This window comes from Mastigoproctus giganteus, chromosome 7, assembly GCF_048544385.1.
Source record: "Mastigoproctus giganteus isolate SK-2022 chromosome 7, ASM4854438v1, whole genome shotgun sequence".
NCBI lineage: Eukaryota > Metazoa > Arthropoda > Arachnida > Uropygi > Thelyphonidae > Mastigoproctus > Mastigoproctus giganteus.
In genome coordinates this window covers 157,432,515-157,451,895 of record NC_143581.1, presented here as the reverse complement: position 1 = coordinate 157,451,895, position 19,381 = coordinate 157,432,515, and the positions used below count along the sequence as shown (strand labels likewise).

At 36.5% G+C, this 19,381-nt stretch overlaps 1 protein-coding gene across 2 annotated transcripts in view; it reads right to left on the bottom strand.

Moving 5' to 3' along the window:
- Positions 1–19,381, bottom strand: part of wal (electron transfer flavoprotein subunit alpha wal) — a 227,918-nt gene that overhangs the window by 79,607 nt on the left and 128,930 nt on the right. For both annotated transcript variants that reach the window (XR_016547165.1, XM_090377145.1), the window contains exon 7: positions 9,911–10,012. Coding sequence is in view for 1 of the 2 variants with exons in the window: in XM_090377145.1 (XP_090233271.1) it covers positions 9,911–10,012 (102 nt within the window). In the remaining variant the exon portion in view is untranslated. The remainder of the gene's footprint in view (positions 1–9,910; positions 10,013–19,381) is intronic.

Genomic DNA, 19,381 nt, shown 5'->3' with positions numbered 1-19,381 from the left:
TATATTGTAAATTTAAATTTTATAATCATTCTAAAGTTCAAATTTTACTTAAATTATGGTTGCTATAAGATCCACTTACAATACAAAGTCCCAGGAACATCGGGACTCAAACGGAAATGCCCCTGGACATTTCAGGCATGAGTTGTGACTTCATTTGTATAGCCTGTGGCATATATTCTAAGGCTGGTCTAGCAGACAAACCTAGCTCAAGTGATGATTCTTTTCGTTGCAACTGAGGCGTGTACCGATCTCAAATAACAAACTTGGAGTGTTATGTAAAAAATTTGAGTCATTGAAAAAATGAGTGCTTGCCCAAGGATTTTTGGCAGTATCACTGAGGATACCCCAAGGGGCCAGGGAAACTGCTAGTTGGGGGGGGGGGAAGAAGGCAGTGGCAGCTCATGAAGCAACACCCCCAAACATCATGTTTGGGGGTGCTGCGTCTTAAAGTTACATTAAATTGCCTTGGTTATAAGACATGTAGACATACATAGTAATAATAATAAGCAAGTTAAAAATACTAACTAGACATTTACCATTAACAGAATTGAACTTTTATTTAAAAACAAAATCCATTCTTTGGTTTTTATTTGTTGAAAATAGATTAATAATTTTTTCATTCAAGTTTGATGCACTGTTGACCAAGCTTTTCTCTATTGAAAGCATTACTTGAGCATTTAGCCTTTCCTGATTCATAGTGCTCCTTAAAAATGTTTTTATTCTTTTTAATGTGGAATGGCAGCGTTCGGGCTCTGAAGTAGTCATCAGAATGGTCAAAAGAACTTTTATGAGTTTTGTAAGTTCACCAAGAACTTCAGCTAGATTGTTTTCTGAGATAAATTTTAGCAAGTCAGTTAATTTGCAATAATTGTGTAGATCATGTCTGCTACAGAAAACTTGTAATTCCGTAAAAAAAATTTTCTCTTTCAATCATGGGATACGCCTCAGTAGGCTCCCATACCTCTTCCATGGGCATTTTCGTACGAAAAATAACAAAGTTCTCCTTGTTAAACAATTTAGCAGCAATTAATTGCTTTGTAAAAGAATATCTCTCACCTATGTCAACACTTATATAGTCGCATACTTCCTTCGCTTCAATCATGAGTGTTTTTGAAGGATTTTCACAGTACATTGAATTCCTGATTTTTAGAATGGCATTCTTAAAGTTTCCTATATATTCATGTATTTTAACTGCCTCAATTTCTCAAGATTGCATTTGATTATAAATAACTTCCACATTAGGCATTATCTGATGGAAAGTTCTAGCCAGAACTCGAATTTTTCATTACTCAAGATGTGCAAAATTCCAGTTGCATCTGAAATCGTCCTATCTGCACTTGTCGTTCCTCCATGCACTTTTTTTAAGGATTCAAAATTTTCATAAACACTGTGGTGATCTCGAGAAAAATGTTGGTATTGACATGAAGTTCGAAAAGAATATTCTTGAATCTCGGGTACTACTTGCTGCATTTCTCATCATCAGAATAAAATGTGCATTTTTGTACACTTCTTTTATTTTAGCCTGAACTTCCCCTTTCTTGCCTTTCATCACACTTGTGCCATCAAATGTCTGAGCAACCAGTTTTTGAATATTTACTCCTAGTATTATTATATCTAACTGATCTAGAATGCACTTCGATATTCTATCTGCTGTTTGGTTTTCTGGAGTGAAAAAACCCCAAAAACGCTCAAAAATATCTCCATTCAGTTCATATCTCAGAACAATTGCCATTTGTATATGTTCTGAAACATCTGTTGTGTCATCAGCCACAACAGCTACGAATGAAGCTTCTTTAATTTCTCTTTTTATTTCATTCTGGCACATTTGCAGCAAACAGTCAAGAATATCATTCTGAATAGTTTTTGAAATGCCTTTAAATGCTACATTACTTTCTAAATGGTTCTTTAAACTGGAATCTAATGTACAGGCAAAATTTATTAATCCTCTGAATACTCCTGGATTTTTAGAATTGTCTTTTTCGTCATGTCGAAAAAAAATAAATTTCGTTTGAAATTTATTAATCCTCTGAATACTCCTGGATTTTTAGAATTGTCTTTTTCGTCATGTCCACGTAAAGGAATTTCAAACTGTCCACAAAATTTAATGCAGTCTATTATTTTAGATAAATACCTCACGATTCTTGGTAATGTTACTGTTATGTTTGCAGATCGAAAGTCTGTAGGCCTCACTAAGCTGTTCTTTAATATTTATGCTTCCTAAAAGTGATAGTGAAATCACATTATCAATAGGTTTCTTCGAACTCTCATGTTTTAGAGTTTTTTCTTTCATTCTGTTTATATTTGTAAAGTCACTTTTTGTCCATCACGGAAAACAAAACAATGCATTTTTAACTTCACAACCACAAAGCCAACTTTTCCTTTGGTACCATTCAGTTTGAAAACTGCGAATATATTTCTTATTATTACTTATTCCCCGCTGAGAAATTTGAATCTTTGGTGTGCGGCAGCCTTCTTTTTTAATCGCATTTTTTTCTTGGAGACATAATTGTGAAAAACTAAATTGCTGAAGTTTATTCACTGTCACGCAACTTACTTCATGGGGAAGCATGGAGGCCACGATCAAATCAAATTTCACAAAATTGTGTGTCGTAGAAATGTTTTACTTAGACATCACCTAATAATATAACTTCAACTTACCTAGTTCAAGCTTAATTTGCAATTAAGCTGTAATCACATAATTACACTGCTGAATGTTGATATTGACTTAACGCTGATATTATTTAGTCACTTAATGGGAATTCGGGCGAATAACAAAAAGACACCGACATTGCGACTACACACCCATCATAGTCAATGATGAAATCTGCACTGCATACTTTACAGTGACTTTGATTCATTTCACCTATAAAAAATGTATATTGGCAAGTTGCCAATATGCTGGTTGCCAATGGCAACCAACTACCAGATATTCACTGGAATGCAAAATGTGTCACTGCGTGGCGCACAGTGAGGCCTACGGTTAATTAAACTTCAAAGTTGGAAACAACTTCACTTCGTGTTTTTATTCATTTATTATTGAAATCATTACTGGAAAAAGAGGATGCGCATACTATATGTGGGTCCTGTTAATAAAAATATTCATTGCATTGCATTATTCTTCACAAAATTTCATATAACTCCGTTCACTGTATATCTAGATTTAAATAGCTGGGGGTGCCTCAGTGTGTATGGACGAGCCGCCCCTGGAAGAAGGGTAATTGAGATCCTAATTTTTATCTGATGATATGGGTGAAAGTAATGCTTGCACTCACCTCATGAATTCTTGTTTGTTGACACAACAGCCAATGTTGATAAGATGTTCTGAGGGTAGCAATGTTTAAAATGAGGGAAGGATAAAGCTTGGGATACAAACCTAAATAACTTCAAGGGATGTGTCAGGGTAGTAAACTATAGAAGATTACTTAGTTTCAAATGTGTCGGGAGTGTTTTCAATAAAACGGCTGAATTTGAACTCCTGGTAAAGACAACTAATGCTGATATAATAGGTCTAACAGAAACGTGGTGCCACCCAAAAACTGGTGACGATGAGTTCCACTATGATATGTGGAATGTATTTAGCAAAGATAGAAGAGGTGGAGGGGTCATGCTTCTTATCAAAAGCATCATAAGCAAAAAAAGAGCTTTTACTGAGTCTGAAGTTACATCTGCCAACATAGAATCTGTGTGTTGTGTGAGTTAGTCAGACACAAGGGAACAATGAGAATCGGAGTAATATATAGACCAGAAGGTTTGAAGAACATGATGAGTCTTTACAGGCAGATGGAATGGGCATGCAAGCACGGATATCTTATTATGGGTAACTTTATTCTGCCCCAGATTGATTGGAAAAATTGGAGGGAAATTCAGAATGGGGAAAAAATTTTTTAAATAAACTAGATGAACAAAATTTCACCTACTTCAGTGATTTACTAAGAACTCACATGATGTTATGACTAACTTGTTTGATAAACTAGATTATTATTTATACCAGCATGTTAGAATAAGTACTAGGGATGAGAATATTCTTGACCTCATCATTATTAACAAATCAGATCGCATCACAGGACTTAAAGTACATGAACCATTGTCAGGAAGTTATCATGCAATTGTCAGTTGGAAGATGAAGAAACATGTCCCGGTAGTTAAAGGTAAAGGCACAAGTTTTAACTTCAGAAGAGAGGCCTTTGACAATTTAAGGCACTACATGGCATCTGTGAATTGGACAGGTTGCCAAGGGACGGCAAATACATTTGAATTATGGAATACTTTTAAAACAAAAATCACAGAAACCATGGACACATACATACCTTTAAGAAATTATTGTAGGAGGAGGATGCCGAAATGGATGACTGTAAAGCTGGCCAGCCACATAGATCAGAAAAAGATAGCATGGGACAGTTACAGAGCAATGAAAAGTACTAAAGTCTATAACAGGTACAAGTTGATCTGTAATGTACTACAAATAAGGTCAGGGAGGCCAAGGCTACATATGAGAAAGCAAAGAATGGGTTCAAGGAATTTTTCATGTATGTGAACACAACAAAGAAAAAAGGCTAAAAAGATTGGAAATTCTGCACTGGGTGTGGGAAAGTCTTAGATAACCCAAGTGACGTTGCAGATGAATTGAACAGGTACTTTGCATCGGTCTTTACTGATGTAAGACCCTTCATGCTGAGAAGAGGCTGTGTCATATGAAATTAGTGATGGTGTAATTACAGATGACTGTTTATTAGAAAAACTTTTGAGCATAAAGGCAAGTAAAGCTCCCCGAGTTTATGCCACATACCCTGTAATTCTGAGGGAGAGCATGAGGGAGTGTATTGAACCACTGAGGTTAATTATGAGGGCATCTTTGCACTCAGGGAGGATTTCTTTGAATTGGAGAAGTGCCAATGTATCGCTGATACATAAAAGTGGTTCTAAGAGTGAAGTTGGTAACTACAGACCAGTTAGCCTGACTTCATTGGTAAGAAAAATCTCAGAGGTAATGATTAAGAGAAAAATCATGTTTAACTAACTTAATAGATTATTTTGACACAGTTACTCATGAGCTGGATTTATGGAATAATTTTGGAATACAGTAGAGCGTCAATAATCCAAACTAATTGAGACTGGGACTTCCGATGTCTTCGGATTTTCGAACTTATCAAAAATACAGTTCTGAAGAGTGAAAAAAAAAAAAAGGTTTAGTAAGTTTAGAGAAATAAAAACACTAAGTTGTACATACATATTTTTATTCATAGGTAACAAAACAAATGGAACTTTCAGCCACAATAACACACATGTATGAGCCTCTAACGAAAATAATTACTTATTTTTTGCTGCACCATTTTCGAACTTTGTTTCTTTGTTGTCAGATCTCTCACTCTTTTCAGCAAGAGTAGTTCAGTTGGTCAACATTCAGTTTGTTGCCAGTACCTAGCTCTCATGGGTAGCACAGTTGGTAGAATCACTGTAATCCCTATGCTGGGTGTAAAAGACCTGAGTTCAAGTCCCGTCAATGACGGGAGGAATTTTTACGGGCCCTTTTCATGTGGCTTATTCGGCATTAGGCCGACTAAGCCACGTAATTAAGCTATATACGTGAAAAGGGTAGCATGGATTTTCTTCCCGAAACTCAGGTTTTTTGTCCAGCAAACAGAAAATCGATATTTCTCTTTCTTCTTATAAATAAGGAGAAATATGGCCTAAGTTGCTGATGCTCTCAGATCCCAACAACAAACAGCATCTTCGAGGAACTATGAGAACATTAGCTGTTCATATTTTTCTTTTTTTTTTTTTTTGCACCATCATCTGAAGAAAGTTTTGATGCGAACTTTAAAATTTTTTCCTTGTTCTTTTTAATTTCTGTCATGGTTGACTTTCCAAACTTGTAAAATCTTGCTAACGAAGACCTGCTTTCTCCCTTTGAAAGTCCGTTTAAAATCTCAATCTTTGATTTAATTGTAAAAAAATTTCTGCTTCCTTTTAAAAGAAGAAGACCATAACTTCAGTACGGTAAAACAAAAACTGTAAATTTTCAGAATCTCTTCATTCCTATATCTAAACTATGTAAACATTTTACTTACTTGTGCGTATCGTGTTAGTTGCAATTTCTGCATGCTGTGTTGCTTGTTATTGATCAAAGGCTTATCTTTTTTTTTTACTGTTTTAGATTTTACAATCCCCCCCCCCCCCCGAATGTCAGTGAACAGAAATATCAGATTACAAAGTGTTATGTTTAGTTAGTACTGTATGTATATTAATTAAGCTATGTATGTAAGCGTAAATTTATTTTATTTTTTATAACTTGTGGATAATATTCTGCCGATTTTTATGTATTATTTAATTTTGTTTAATTGGCAAGGTAAAATAAAAAATTATAAATAAGTTGTGCTTTATATTTTCATTTTTATAGCTTGTGGATAATATTCCTCAGTTTTTTGCTAATTACAATTACTGCTTACTAGAATCAAAATTCAATTCACAAACGTAATCACAATAACCAGTGCTTACTGCAACTATTTTATGGCATCAGTTTAAAATAAATAAATGGCATTATTGACATTATGAGTTCAGATTATTGACATTTGGATTTTCAATGCTCTATTGTAGTTTATTTGGATTTTAGCAAAGCATTTGACTCTGTCCCTCATGAGAGGTTACTATATAAGCGTGAATAGGATATAATTACTGGTAAGATTCTAAGATGGACTGCTGTATGGCTGCAGGGCAGAAGACAGAGGGTTGTGATTAATGGATATTCTTCAGATTGGTGTAATGTCAGGCCTGGGATCCCTCAAGGATCAGTTCTTGGACCATTGTTGTTTCTCATTTTCATGTATGACATTGACATGGTAGAAGGCATGATATCAAAACTTGCAGACAATGTAAAGATTGGTAGGGTCGTTAATAGTCAAAAATGTGGCAGCTATGTTTTAATGCTGATAAATGCAAGGTCTTACACTTGGAGAATAGCAACCCCAAAATATATTATACACTTGGTGGGGTTGAATTAAAAACAGTGGAGGAGGAAAGGGATTCTGGAGTTACAAAATGGGCAGATATGAAGTTTTCTGAACAGTGTAGACAGGCAGCCAAGAAAGTCCAGATGTCCTATCAATGATTTATGAAAACGTTATCCTGTAGAGATAGGGAGGTCATAATCCCACTGTATATGGCAATCGTATGACCACATTTGGAATATGTTCAAGTATAGAGACCTCACCTGAAAAAAAGACTGAGCCTCTTGAAAGGGTCCAAAGGTCCAACTGGAATGGTGAGATTGGCAGAAAAACAACCGTATGATGAAAGACTCCAATTATGTGGGCTATAGAGCTTGGCAACCAGACATTTCAGAGGTGATCTGATTGAGGTTTATAAAGTTCTGAGAGGGATTAGTAAAATGAATGAAAGTGGAACTCTCACTGTTATAAAGAAGTCCAGAACTAGGGGCCATAAAATTCAAATTACAAGGATTGAGGTTTAGATTAGATTGTAGAAGTTCTCTTTAGCCAGCGAGCTGTTGATTGTTGGAATAAGTTGCCCTCGCCAGTAGTTGAGGCTGACAATTTGAATAAATACAGAGGTTAAATGGATAGTTATCTGTTTGAGAAGGGAAGCATATAATTTGTATTTTCTTATCTACTTCTTTTTTTTTTTTTGCCAATGAGCAAAAGCCTGTGGCTTCCTTGCACTATATGGTGAATACTAATAATACAGGGCATGATGTCTAAATTTGCATATGACAAAGATTGGGAGAGTTGTTAACGACAGGTGCCAAACAGCATTCCTTCGGGATGACTGAAACAGGCTTAAAGAATGGTTAGAAGAGAGGCAGTTAAGTTTATTACAGCAAAGTACACTTGGAGGAATAGCAACCCTGAAATAACTTATACACTTGGTAGGGTTTAATTAAAAACAGAAAAGGAAGAAAGGGTTTGGGCATTAATGATACGTGTAGATATGAAATTTTCTAAGCAGTGTGAACAAGAAGATGGCCTTTTTAGCTAGTTGCATCTTCCTAACCCAACAATCACCTTTAACCCTCTCAAAGACAGAAAGTGAGAGAATTTTGTGACCTAAAGTTTAAAGGTACTAGTGTTTTTTGAAGGTAATAACCATACTTCTTGGACAATGTAACTGTTATCCAAGTATGACTAGTACCTTAAAAAAACACTAGTACCTTTAAACAGGTTCACAATACCACTGCATAAGGCAATTGTAAGGCCATATTTGGCATATTGTGTCCAAGTATGGAGACCTCATCTGAAAAAAGACTTACAACTCACATGGTGAGATGGGCAGGACGGCGCCTCTGTAGCCAGGTGGGTGCGTAGCACATGCTTCTTGATTAGACCAGGGTTTGAGCCCATCACCACTAAATATGGAAGATGGGGAAAGATCAGGGAATGACCACCGCATATCCCGGAGCAATATGGCCTTAGTTGCTAATGCTCCTAAAAAAAAAAAAAAAAACATATTTCAGTTCAATTCAATGGGCAGGCCAACTGTACAAGGGAAGACCGATTATGTGGGCCACAGAGATGAGCAACCAGCCTTAGAGGGAATGTGATTGAGGCTTATAAGGTTCTGAGAGTCATAAGTAAAATGGATGGTGGAATTTTCGCTGTTGTAAAGAATTCCAGAACTAGGGATCATAAATGGCGTAAATTTTCTTTTGGCCAGTGAGTCGATTACCAGAACAAGCTGCCTCTACAGGTAGTTGAGGCTGACAGTCTGAAGAAGTTCAAAGGTCAACTGGATGATATCTACATGAGAAATGAAGTATATAATTTGTATTTTTTTATCTACTTTTTTTTTCTCTTTTTTTCTCATACAGACAAAGCTAATGCAGTTTTGTTATTGTTTTCAACAATATACTTAGGCAATCTCATAGTTCAGAACTACAAAGAAAATTTCACATCAAAACAAACTCCTGTTGACTGTATTTATATTTCAAGACTCCTCATGAGAAATGGAAAGGCAAAGAATGCATTCTCTGCTATTTTCAAAACTGTAATAATGAATTGTCTGTAATAAAAGCAAGATGAAAGTTTATCTATTCATGATAAATACTTTTATTAATTTATACTTATATAAAGCATAACAAAATTCTTATAATATATTGATTTTTGCACAGGGTATTCATGATTTGAAATTTTTATAAGAGGAGTTCACAGAATGCTAAAGTTTGAACACCACTAATCTAGTAAAAGGAAATCCTGCTTTACGACTAACCCAAATTGTCAAACAAAATTCATCTATAGTTTTTCAGTACTTGATTTGAAGAATGCAAATCCCTAAGTGTAGGTTCATGGAAGACATTAGTATGAATATTAATTGGGTTAGCATTTTATGGAGATAAGAGAATGTCAATGAACTTGAAATGATAGTTGACTTATCATTATAATTCCAAGACTTCTTGGATTAATGATAGGGATGAAATTTTTTAATATATTTTTCCATAATATAAATTTATCCCTTCAGGGTTATGTACACATTCTAGAAAATGAAAGTTTTAAAACACTTAATGAAAAGGAAAAGAATAAATATATATTGCTAATAGTAGAATGTGCAAACCAATGTTTGTATCAGAAAAAAAGTTTTCTGTAATGGCACTGATTACTCATACACAACACTTTGACAACAATTGTCTAGATATTGCACTATTTCAAATAGTGTAATATATGGACAATTCTGATTGCCTTGTACATTTCAAACAAGCAAATTCTGCTACTGAAAAGTAGTCTAGCCATCTCATTAGAGTAGACAGGTAGGCTGCAAATTAGAGAAACTTGAGGCCAACAAAGCATTACAAATTAAAGTTATAATTACTACAGATGTCATCCAAAAAATAATTTTTGTGATTATTCTTGTTTAAATGATAATCAACAATTTAATACAACTTTACTAAGTAGCATCCACTTACCTCCTGATATTACTTTCTTGGCACTAGTCAGTTCTGGTCTTTCACTTTTAGTCAGTTCTTGCCCCAACCAAATGGATAAATCATTCTTGATATTCACTGATACTGAGAGAAAGAAAAGTGATTAAATTTTTTCTCTCTCAAATGCATTAATTAATAGTCAATCATTCATATGGAAGAAACATCAAACAAACAAGCATACTAAAGTTTTTTTTTTTTTTTTTTTTGCAGAATGCAGAAATATTATTGGGGGGGGGGGATGTCAGATGCATTCTGACAACAGTGAAACAGCACAGGACGACCACATGTCCCACTGTCCCCAAAAGTCTTCTGGGGACATTGTTTTGTTTCATTTTCAAAAGCTTATTTTTCTCTACTAAATGATATACAGTGGATTCCGGTTAATTGGGACACATTGAGAGTAGTGCACTTTGGCCCGATTAAGCAGCTGCCCTAATTATGCAAAGTTTTGCATGAATAGTTATAAAGATATAAAAAAGGCAAACTACCATTTCACTGAGCAACAAATTATTTATTCAAATAAATTTCAGAATAAATTAAGAGCCAAATATTTAATATTTAAATATTCTTCATGCAGAAATTTCTATTTTTGCTCATTGTCAATATCAACATCATTAATGACCTGTTCGAGGATACGTATGTTGTCCTTAAAGGCCTTCTGTCCAATACTATTAAAGCAAAATACACAACAAATTAGAGAACAATATTTGATATTTAAAATTTTAATTTATGTAACAAACATGCACATACTTGTCCTTCAACTTTTAGTTCCTAATTATCATTTATGGAGGAATTTATCCAGTATACCCTGCAGTGTTTTTTTTTGATTGACTGTGAGTGAACAACAAAATCAGCGGATATCTAGTGCAGATATGGACTGCCTTCATTGCCTTCCTGCATGAAGTATCGTCATCACCCTTCAATGAATTTCCTGGCATCTTGTTGTTTGTTTGTTATTTGGTTTTTAGGAGCATTAGCAACTAAGGCCATATTGCTCCGCGGATATGCGGTGGTCATTCCCTGACCTTTCCGCATCCTCCGTATTTGGTGGTGACGGGCTCGAACCCCGGTCTAATCAAGAAGCGTGTGCTACGCACTACTGCTCCTTCCCACCTGGCTAGGGAGACGCCTTCTGGCATCTTGTGTAGTCACTAGTTCAAGTTCAGATGTGTCACCTTCATCACCTTCTAATTCCTCATCTTGATGTTTGATAGAATCACTTTCAATGATTGCATCCTCACAATCTTCATTTTTGTTGTAAACATTCAATATTATTGTTGATACCTTCAAATTCTTCAGAGTTCCTAACTTTTTGCAGGTCTGAAATGGCTTCATATTCGCTTTTGGATGTTTTTGGCATCTCGAAGCCTGAAAGCTTAAACCTCAGTGAGAAAAACAGTTCTCTTACTGCTTATTTCTTGCCAACTATCGGCAACAAACTTTACTGCCTGGAGAAGGTTAACCTTTGCACTCACTTCCTTGGCTGTGGAAGATGTCAGTAGATTTTTTTCAATCGCTTCTGGATGTGGTTCACTAATTTTTTGCGGTACAACATCTTCAAATTTTTTGATTCCCATATCCATTGCGTGCACCAAAGATGTTGCTTTGGCAGGCAGAAATTCCAGCTGGATGTTTTTTCAAACATTCTGAACAACTGGGGTGTGCCACACAATAGTCAAGAATCAGAAGGCCTTTTCTTGATTTCCGTTGTAATTCCACATCACACCTCGTTAACCATTCCTTAAAAATTTCAGAAGTCATCCATGCATTCTTATTAGCATAGTACTCGACCAGTAAACTGTCCATTCTTAGCCCGTTAAAGCATTGAGGCTTAGCACTTTTCTCAATAACCAAAAGCTTCTTTTTATCAGTTCCTGACTTGTTTGAACAACATAACACAGTTATGCGATCTGTTGCTTTCGTTGAACCCGACAGTATTACACGACTGTAGCACAGAGAACCATCTGGCATGGCACGATAAAACAGGCCTGTTTCATCAGCACTGTAGATATCATCTGCACAATATCTTATGCATATTGTCAAGTATGAGAATATCATTACCTTAAGAAGAAGCGGCCCAGGCAAAATTAAGTGGATGTTTTGCTAGCAGAGATAATCCCTACACTGCCAAGTAAGGTGGGGGTACAAAGGAAGCACAAAGGGTGCTGAAATAAGTGCTCCCTGGCTGAATTGTCCATGTCACCATCTTATCGCTGAAATACTGGTAACCACTGTGGATTACCAGTAATTAACAGCTGCGTGCTGCAGTCTCCTGCTCTGATTAAATGGCATGTTGTCCCAATTAAGCAAAAAATACCCTGGCTATTTTTTTAATTAGGTTCTGTTCTTTAAGATTTGCTCCAAATAAACGGCTGCCCTGATGTTCGGTGGCCCAAATAACCGGAATCCACTGTATAGCTAAATTAATATTTACAGTGATGTTAAAAAAAAAAAAAAATACATCGCCTCATTTTTTAGCATGTTTGTCCTTATACTGGCAGTTAATCTTTTAGAAATAGCCAAAAGAACACAAATAAGAAATAACAACACATATATGAAACTATTAACAGCAGAAAAATTTACTTTTATGCTTCATGGATACAATGGAATAATTACTTTTGTCCAAAATAACAGCATGTTACTTATGGTTTATATAACAACAAAAAATTCTGTGAAAGCAGTGATTTTTTCCCCCCTTTGATTACTTACTCATACTGGGACAACAGGCAACTATATAACGAACAAACACAACAAAATACACAATAATTTGGTTGGCCTATGACAGACGTAGAACATCAGAATGTCATTACCTTAAGAAGAAGCAGCCCAGGCAAAATTAAGTGGATGTTTTGCTAGCGGAGATAATCCCTACACTGCCGCGTAAGGTGGGGGTGAAGGAAGCACAAAGGGTGCTGAAATAAGTGCTCCCTGGCTGAATTGTTTTGCTTTGATGGCTGCTGCACATCATCATAGCATTGATTGGATAAGGTTCTGAATGTATTCTTGGAAAATCTCATGGTACAAAACACAGATTAAAGTCTCATGAGTTCTCTAAGTGTTCTTGGTTTCTTTTGCTTTTCTTTAGCAATGAAACACCCATTTTGTTCCAACAATTTTCAACTGAATTGAGGTCTGGACTGTTCTCAGGACACATTATTGTGTGAATTGATTTATCCTTCAACCATTTTTGTGCCTGCAAATAGTAAAGACAGCAAAATAAATTATATTTATTTAAGTAAGACATTTCATAAATTTAAAACTTTTGCTAATTTTATGAAGTAGTAATACAGTTTTGGCTCTGTGACATGGAGCAGAGATGCCCTAAAAAATGCAATTGGCAACATTCCCATAGTGATCTCTAATTATGGGAAGTAATTTTGTTTTAAGAATGTCCTTGTGCATCTCAGCATTTGTTGTACCCTTCACAAATTCAAGATGATCAACTCCTTTATGTGAAATACAGCTGCAACATCATTTGAGATGCAAAATGTTTCACTGTGCAGATGATATAGAAGGGATGATGTTTTCTCCCATTCTTTGTCTAACAGTCTGCTTGGCTGTCCGAACTATGCAAGTTGAATTTTGGATTCATCAGAGAAAATAACACATTTCCACTGATCCTTGGACCAACTGGCATGCTCTCTTATCTACTTTAAATGCTGGGTTTTTTTCCTTTTGGGTAACATGCTACTAATCCCGATAAGAAAAAGCATCTACTTACTGTTGCAGTACTTGCTTTTACTCCTGTATCCTACTCCCATGCTATTTTGAGATTTGTTGGATGAGGATCTCCTGTTTAAAACATACCGACCATAAATCTGTTCTGGACTACAAAAGGTATTCATGGATATCCGCTTCGTTTCATCCTGTTTAGACTGCCAGTTTTGGATAACTGTTGTAATAAATGTGCCACTATTGACTAATTACAGTGAATCCTTTTAGCCATTCTGTGCATAGAATGTCCCTCTGCATTCAGTGCAACAGCAACTCTTTTCCAATGAAAACTTAGCCAATGCAATAGCACAGAATACTGGGCTCATGGCATATTTATGCTGCCACTAGGGTGATGCAATCATGTATAGCACGTGGCACCATCTAAGAGAGCTTGCTGGAGAGATGATGCAACAGGGTAATGCTATTACAAAACATGATTTACTGCCAAATTTCACAGAAATTCGGTGAATCTTGCAAGTGATACAATTTTTTTTGAGCACAACTGTAATTTTGTTAATTTAGCATAGCAATTAAGATTATTGTAATATATAGCAACACTTGTATATTTTACATCTAACATTATCAAAATGTGAGGATATTGTAATAAAGCAATATGAACTGTATACTCCTCTTCCTCACGAATTGACATCGTGCTGTGTTGTTTTCAGGCAGAAAAGCATTTTATGATTGCTGATAAAACAGAGTACTGAATATTTTATTTTCCCTCCATTTGGTAAAATGCTCTGGAGCAAATAAACTGGTTAAAAAGGACATTGTTTTATTAGGAGACTCCATTGTCAGGGAAATGGGGAATATTTTTTGTAATAAAGATAGGTGGAGCAGAACCAGGGTATGTCTGCCGGGAGCAACTATTGATGATGTCACCAACAGATTGTCAGATTTTAAAGGGGGTAAAGAAAATATTATTATTCATGTGGGGACAAATGATATTAAACGTACACGATCTGACGATTTGTTGGAAAAATACAGGACCATGCTGAGGAAATGTCGCGAGCTAGGCCATAATGTCTATGTGTCTGCAATTCTGCCCAGACACGATAGGAGGGATTATATGTTAAGAGCCTTGTGGATTAACTCAAGACTTGAAGGAATCTGCAAGGCTTTAGGGGGTAAATTTCTATCAGCATGGCCCACACTTGTAGATAGAAGGAATTTGTTTTGTAGAGACGGGATACACTTAAACAAAGGTGGTGCAAAAGTTTTTGCCAGTATTATTGAGGATACCTTAAAGGTTCAGGGAAACTGCTAGTTAGGGGGGATGTGGGTAATACTGACACGCGTTTATCTGATAATATTGGTCAATGTAACTCTTGCACATACCTTAAGAGTTCTTATCTGTTACCCCAACTGGACGTATTATCTAGATGTTCTGGGGGCAAAGACGTTTCACGTGAGCGGGTAGCTAATATCAGGGAAGAGAGCCTAAAAAACTTCAAGGGTTGTGTTAGGGTTGTTAAATATACAAGAACAGTAAATCTTAATTGTTTATACAGTAACGTTAGAAGTGTCGTCAATAAAATGAGCGAATTCGAACTGCTGGTTAAAACAAGTAACGCGGACATAATAGGGCTTACAGAGACGTGGTGCCACCCGGAAATTGGGGATGATGAGTTTCAGTACGGCTTGTATAATGTATTTAGGAAGGATAGGTTAGATAGAAGGGGTGGTGGGGTAATGCTTCTTATCAGAAGCAGCCTGAGTGCAACGATAGCTTTCCCAGATTCAGACATTTCACATGCTAGTATAGAGTCTGTATGGTGTGAGATAGTTGGAAACAAAGGCATAATGCGAGTAGGAGTAATCTACAGACTAGGTGATTGTGAAGATTATGACAAAAGCCTCTACATGCAAATGGAATGGGCAAGTAAGCGTCAATGCCTTATTATGGGTGATTTCAATTTGCCTCTAATTGATTGGAGTAAATGGGAAGGAAACTCGACATGGGGAACAAAATTTTTAAATCAACTAGATGACTGTTATTTGTATCAACATGTCAGGGAAAGTACTAGAGAAAAGAATATCCTAGACCTCATCATCACACATGAATCAGATGACATAACAGGGCTGACAGTAGAGGAACCAGTAGCAGGAAGTGATCACGGAGTTCTACGGTGGATGATGACAAATTACGATGCCTTAAGGTACTACATGGCCTCTATTAACTGGGTAGATATCGCGCAGAGAATGAATACAACTGAACTGTGGTACGCTTTTAAAACATTAATCACAGATGCCTTGAATGCGTATATACCATTAAAAAAATACTCCACGAGAAGGGTTCCAAGTTGGATGAATAGTGAAGTTGCCGCATTACTTGAGCAGAAAAAGGTGGCATGGAAAGGTTACAGAGCAATAAAAAGTACTGAAGCCTATAACAGCTACAAGGTGATGTGTAATAGAGCCACAGAAAAGGTTCGACAGGCAAAGGCAGTTTATGAGAAATCACTAGCAAACAGAGCAAAGAGGGGGGATAAAGAATTCTTCACATATATAAATGCCAAGAAGAGCAGGACAAACCAGATCGGACCTTTACGTAAGGGAAAGGGGATAGTAATAAATACACCAGCTGCCGTTGCAGATGAACTCAACAGTTATTTTGCATCGATATTTACAAATGAAAAGCCTTTTGTGGCAATGGGAAATTGTGGGAGCGAAGTTAAAAAATATGTAATTAATGATATTGAAATTTCGCAAGATTATTTAATGAAAAAACTTTCGAGTCTACAGACCAGTAAGGCTCCTGGAGTTGATGGAATATACCCTATAATCTTAAGAGAGGCGGCAAGCGAGTGCATTGAACCATTGAGGCTAATTATGCAAGCATCACTAGACTCTGGGGAGATTCCGTTGGATTGGAAAAGTGCAAATGTATCTCCCATACATAAGGGTGGCTCTAAAAGTGAAGTTGGAAATTATCGACCTGTCAGTCTGACTTCAGTAGTAAGGAAAATCATGGAGGCAATGATCAAGGGTGGAATTCAGGATCATTTGGATCGAATTGAAATTCTCAAGGATACTCAGCATGGTTTTGTAAAGGGAAAATCATGTTTAACAAATCTGGTTCGCTATTTCGAAAGGGTCACTCACGAGCTGGATTTAGGGAATAATTTCGACATTGTTTATTTAGATTTCAGCAAAGCTTTTGACTCAGTCCCACATGAGCGGTTGCTTTATAAGCTGGAACAGGTCGGAATCACTGGGAAAATCCTTAGATGGATAGAAGGATGGCTTCAGGGCAGGAGGCAGAGGGTTGTGATAAATGGCTATTCCTCAGATTGGGTTGATGTAAGAAGTGGGGTTCCCCAAGGATCAGTATTAGGACCACTGTTGTTTTTAATTTTCATAAACGACATTGATGAAGGGATAGAGGACGTGATGTCTAAATTTACAGATGATGTTAAAATTGGTAGAGTAGTTAATGATCACTGTCAAGCTGAGCTTCTTCAGAGAGACCTAGATAGACTTCAGGAATGGTCAGAAAAATGGCAGCTGTGCTTTAATCCAACAAAGTGTAAGGTATTACACCTGGGAAACAGTAATCCCAAAAAAACTTATTCACTTGGTGGAGTTCAACTAAACCCAGTACTGGAGGAAAGGGACTTCGGTGTTACGATACGGTCAGGCATGAAATTCTCTGAGCATTGTAAACAGGTTGCAAGGAAGGCCCATGGTGTCCTATCGATGATCTATCGAACTTTTGCAAGTAGAGATAGGGACATGATAATCCCATTATATAAGGCTTATGTTAGACCACACTTGGAATACTGTGTTAAAGTATGGAGACCGCACCTAAAGAAAGACATCGAGCTTCTTGAAAGGGTGCAAAGAAGGGTAACTCGCCTGGTGAGATCGGCAAAAGGGCGTCCTTATGAAGAAAGACTTCGAATATGTGGGTTTCAGAGTTTGGAAACTAGACACCTTAGAGGAGATTTGATTGAGGTGTTTAAGGCTCTGAGAGGCATCAGTAAAATGAATGAGGACAAAATTTTCAAGATTATAAATGATGCTAGAACTAGGGGACATAAATTCAGGTTAAGGGGGGGAAATGTTTAGATTGGACTGCAGGAAGTTTTATTTTAGCCAGCGAGTTATAAATTACTGGAATAAGTTGCCTTCATGGGTGGTAGAGGCCGACAGTTTGGGGAAATTCAAAGGTCATCTGGATAGTACTTTCGGGTAAGAGAAGCGCATAGGATGATAGGTTTAATTTCCTTTTTATTTAATGTTTTTTTTTATTTATTAATTATTATTATTATTTAGTTATTTATTTTATTTATTTATTTTTTGTTTTTATCATTGTTTTGTTCGGATTTTTTTTTTTGGCTGGTGCAGCATAAGCCATAGGCTTTCTTGCACCATGCGGCCGTTACTAATACTAATACTAAAATGCATTTATAAGGAGAAATGTTAAAAGAAATGGATATTAATCAAAAAACATTAATGGACATGGTGATTGCAATGATATAAAAGCTCACTTAAAATGAAGAAAACATAAACAAAATTCCTTCGTACAAGCCAGTGTGGAAATAATATTTTCTTAGAACAAATCGAGAACGAGCACGAGAGTAGCCTGTGCGGACGTACATTTTTGCCGCTCCTGGAACAGAGAAGTTTTTTCTGATTTATTTTCTGTTTTATTAGCTTAAATTGGCATATTAACTTATTTTCTAGAGTAGCTTTATATTCCTATTTACGATACTTAGATTAAAGTAACTTAGATAGAGATTTTGTAGGTATTACTTAGTATCGGAAAGGGTATCAAATCCACGTGTTTACCGTTCGCAATAGCCGTCATTGTTACGCGATACATAATATTTCAAAATAGATAGCATAAGCTATCTATTTTGAAATAATAATACATAATATTGTCAATTAATCAGATTTTATTTATTTCGTATGATGTGATCAACACACGAAGGAACCATTTTTTCTTGCTTCCTTCGTGTATTGTGGCCGGGATATCCAACCAACCGGTTGGTTCGGCACCATCATGATATCCAGCCCGAGGCGGGAATCGAACCCGCGACCTTTGGGTTGCCAGGCAGGCACTTTACCTACCCGGCTAGCCCGGTCGGCAATTAATCAGATAATTAATCTTGTTGAACTTCATTGTCAATTAAATTGTACCTTTAACTATACATATAACGACTTGGGTTACGTAACATAAATAATTAGTAAAAAATAAATAATTAATACTTAACTTGATACGGAAGTTATATAAAGGGATTTCGTAGATAACACTCGATACTGAAACATAAATATAGCGTTATAACTGTGTTGGGATATAAGTTTAGGGTTTTAATTTTGTACCGAAATTGAAATTTTATTGAAATTTTATTGAAAATTTATCGAAATCATGACTCTGACCAGAGCAGCAAAGCAAAAGGCTCAAGCTAATGGGAGTGCTGTGGCTCAGGGGAGAACTGAGGGGATCAGTTTCCCTCTAAATCACAGCCTATTAAAATGCACTACTTGCTTGATGTTTGTGGAGCAGTCAGGTACGGGACATGACACTGCCATGGGGGATGTCTTTGTGTGTGCGCGATGCAAGGAAATCAGGCGACAACTCAGCATTGTTATGAGCCTATATGAGAGCTTGAAGGACAGGGTGGATGCCCTCGAAGGATTAAAAGTGAGGGGCCCATCAAGCTCTCAGCTGCCCACACCAATGTCGAGCTTGCACTTGGTCACCATGCAACACAGCGGCAGCCCCCAAGG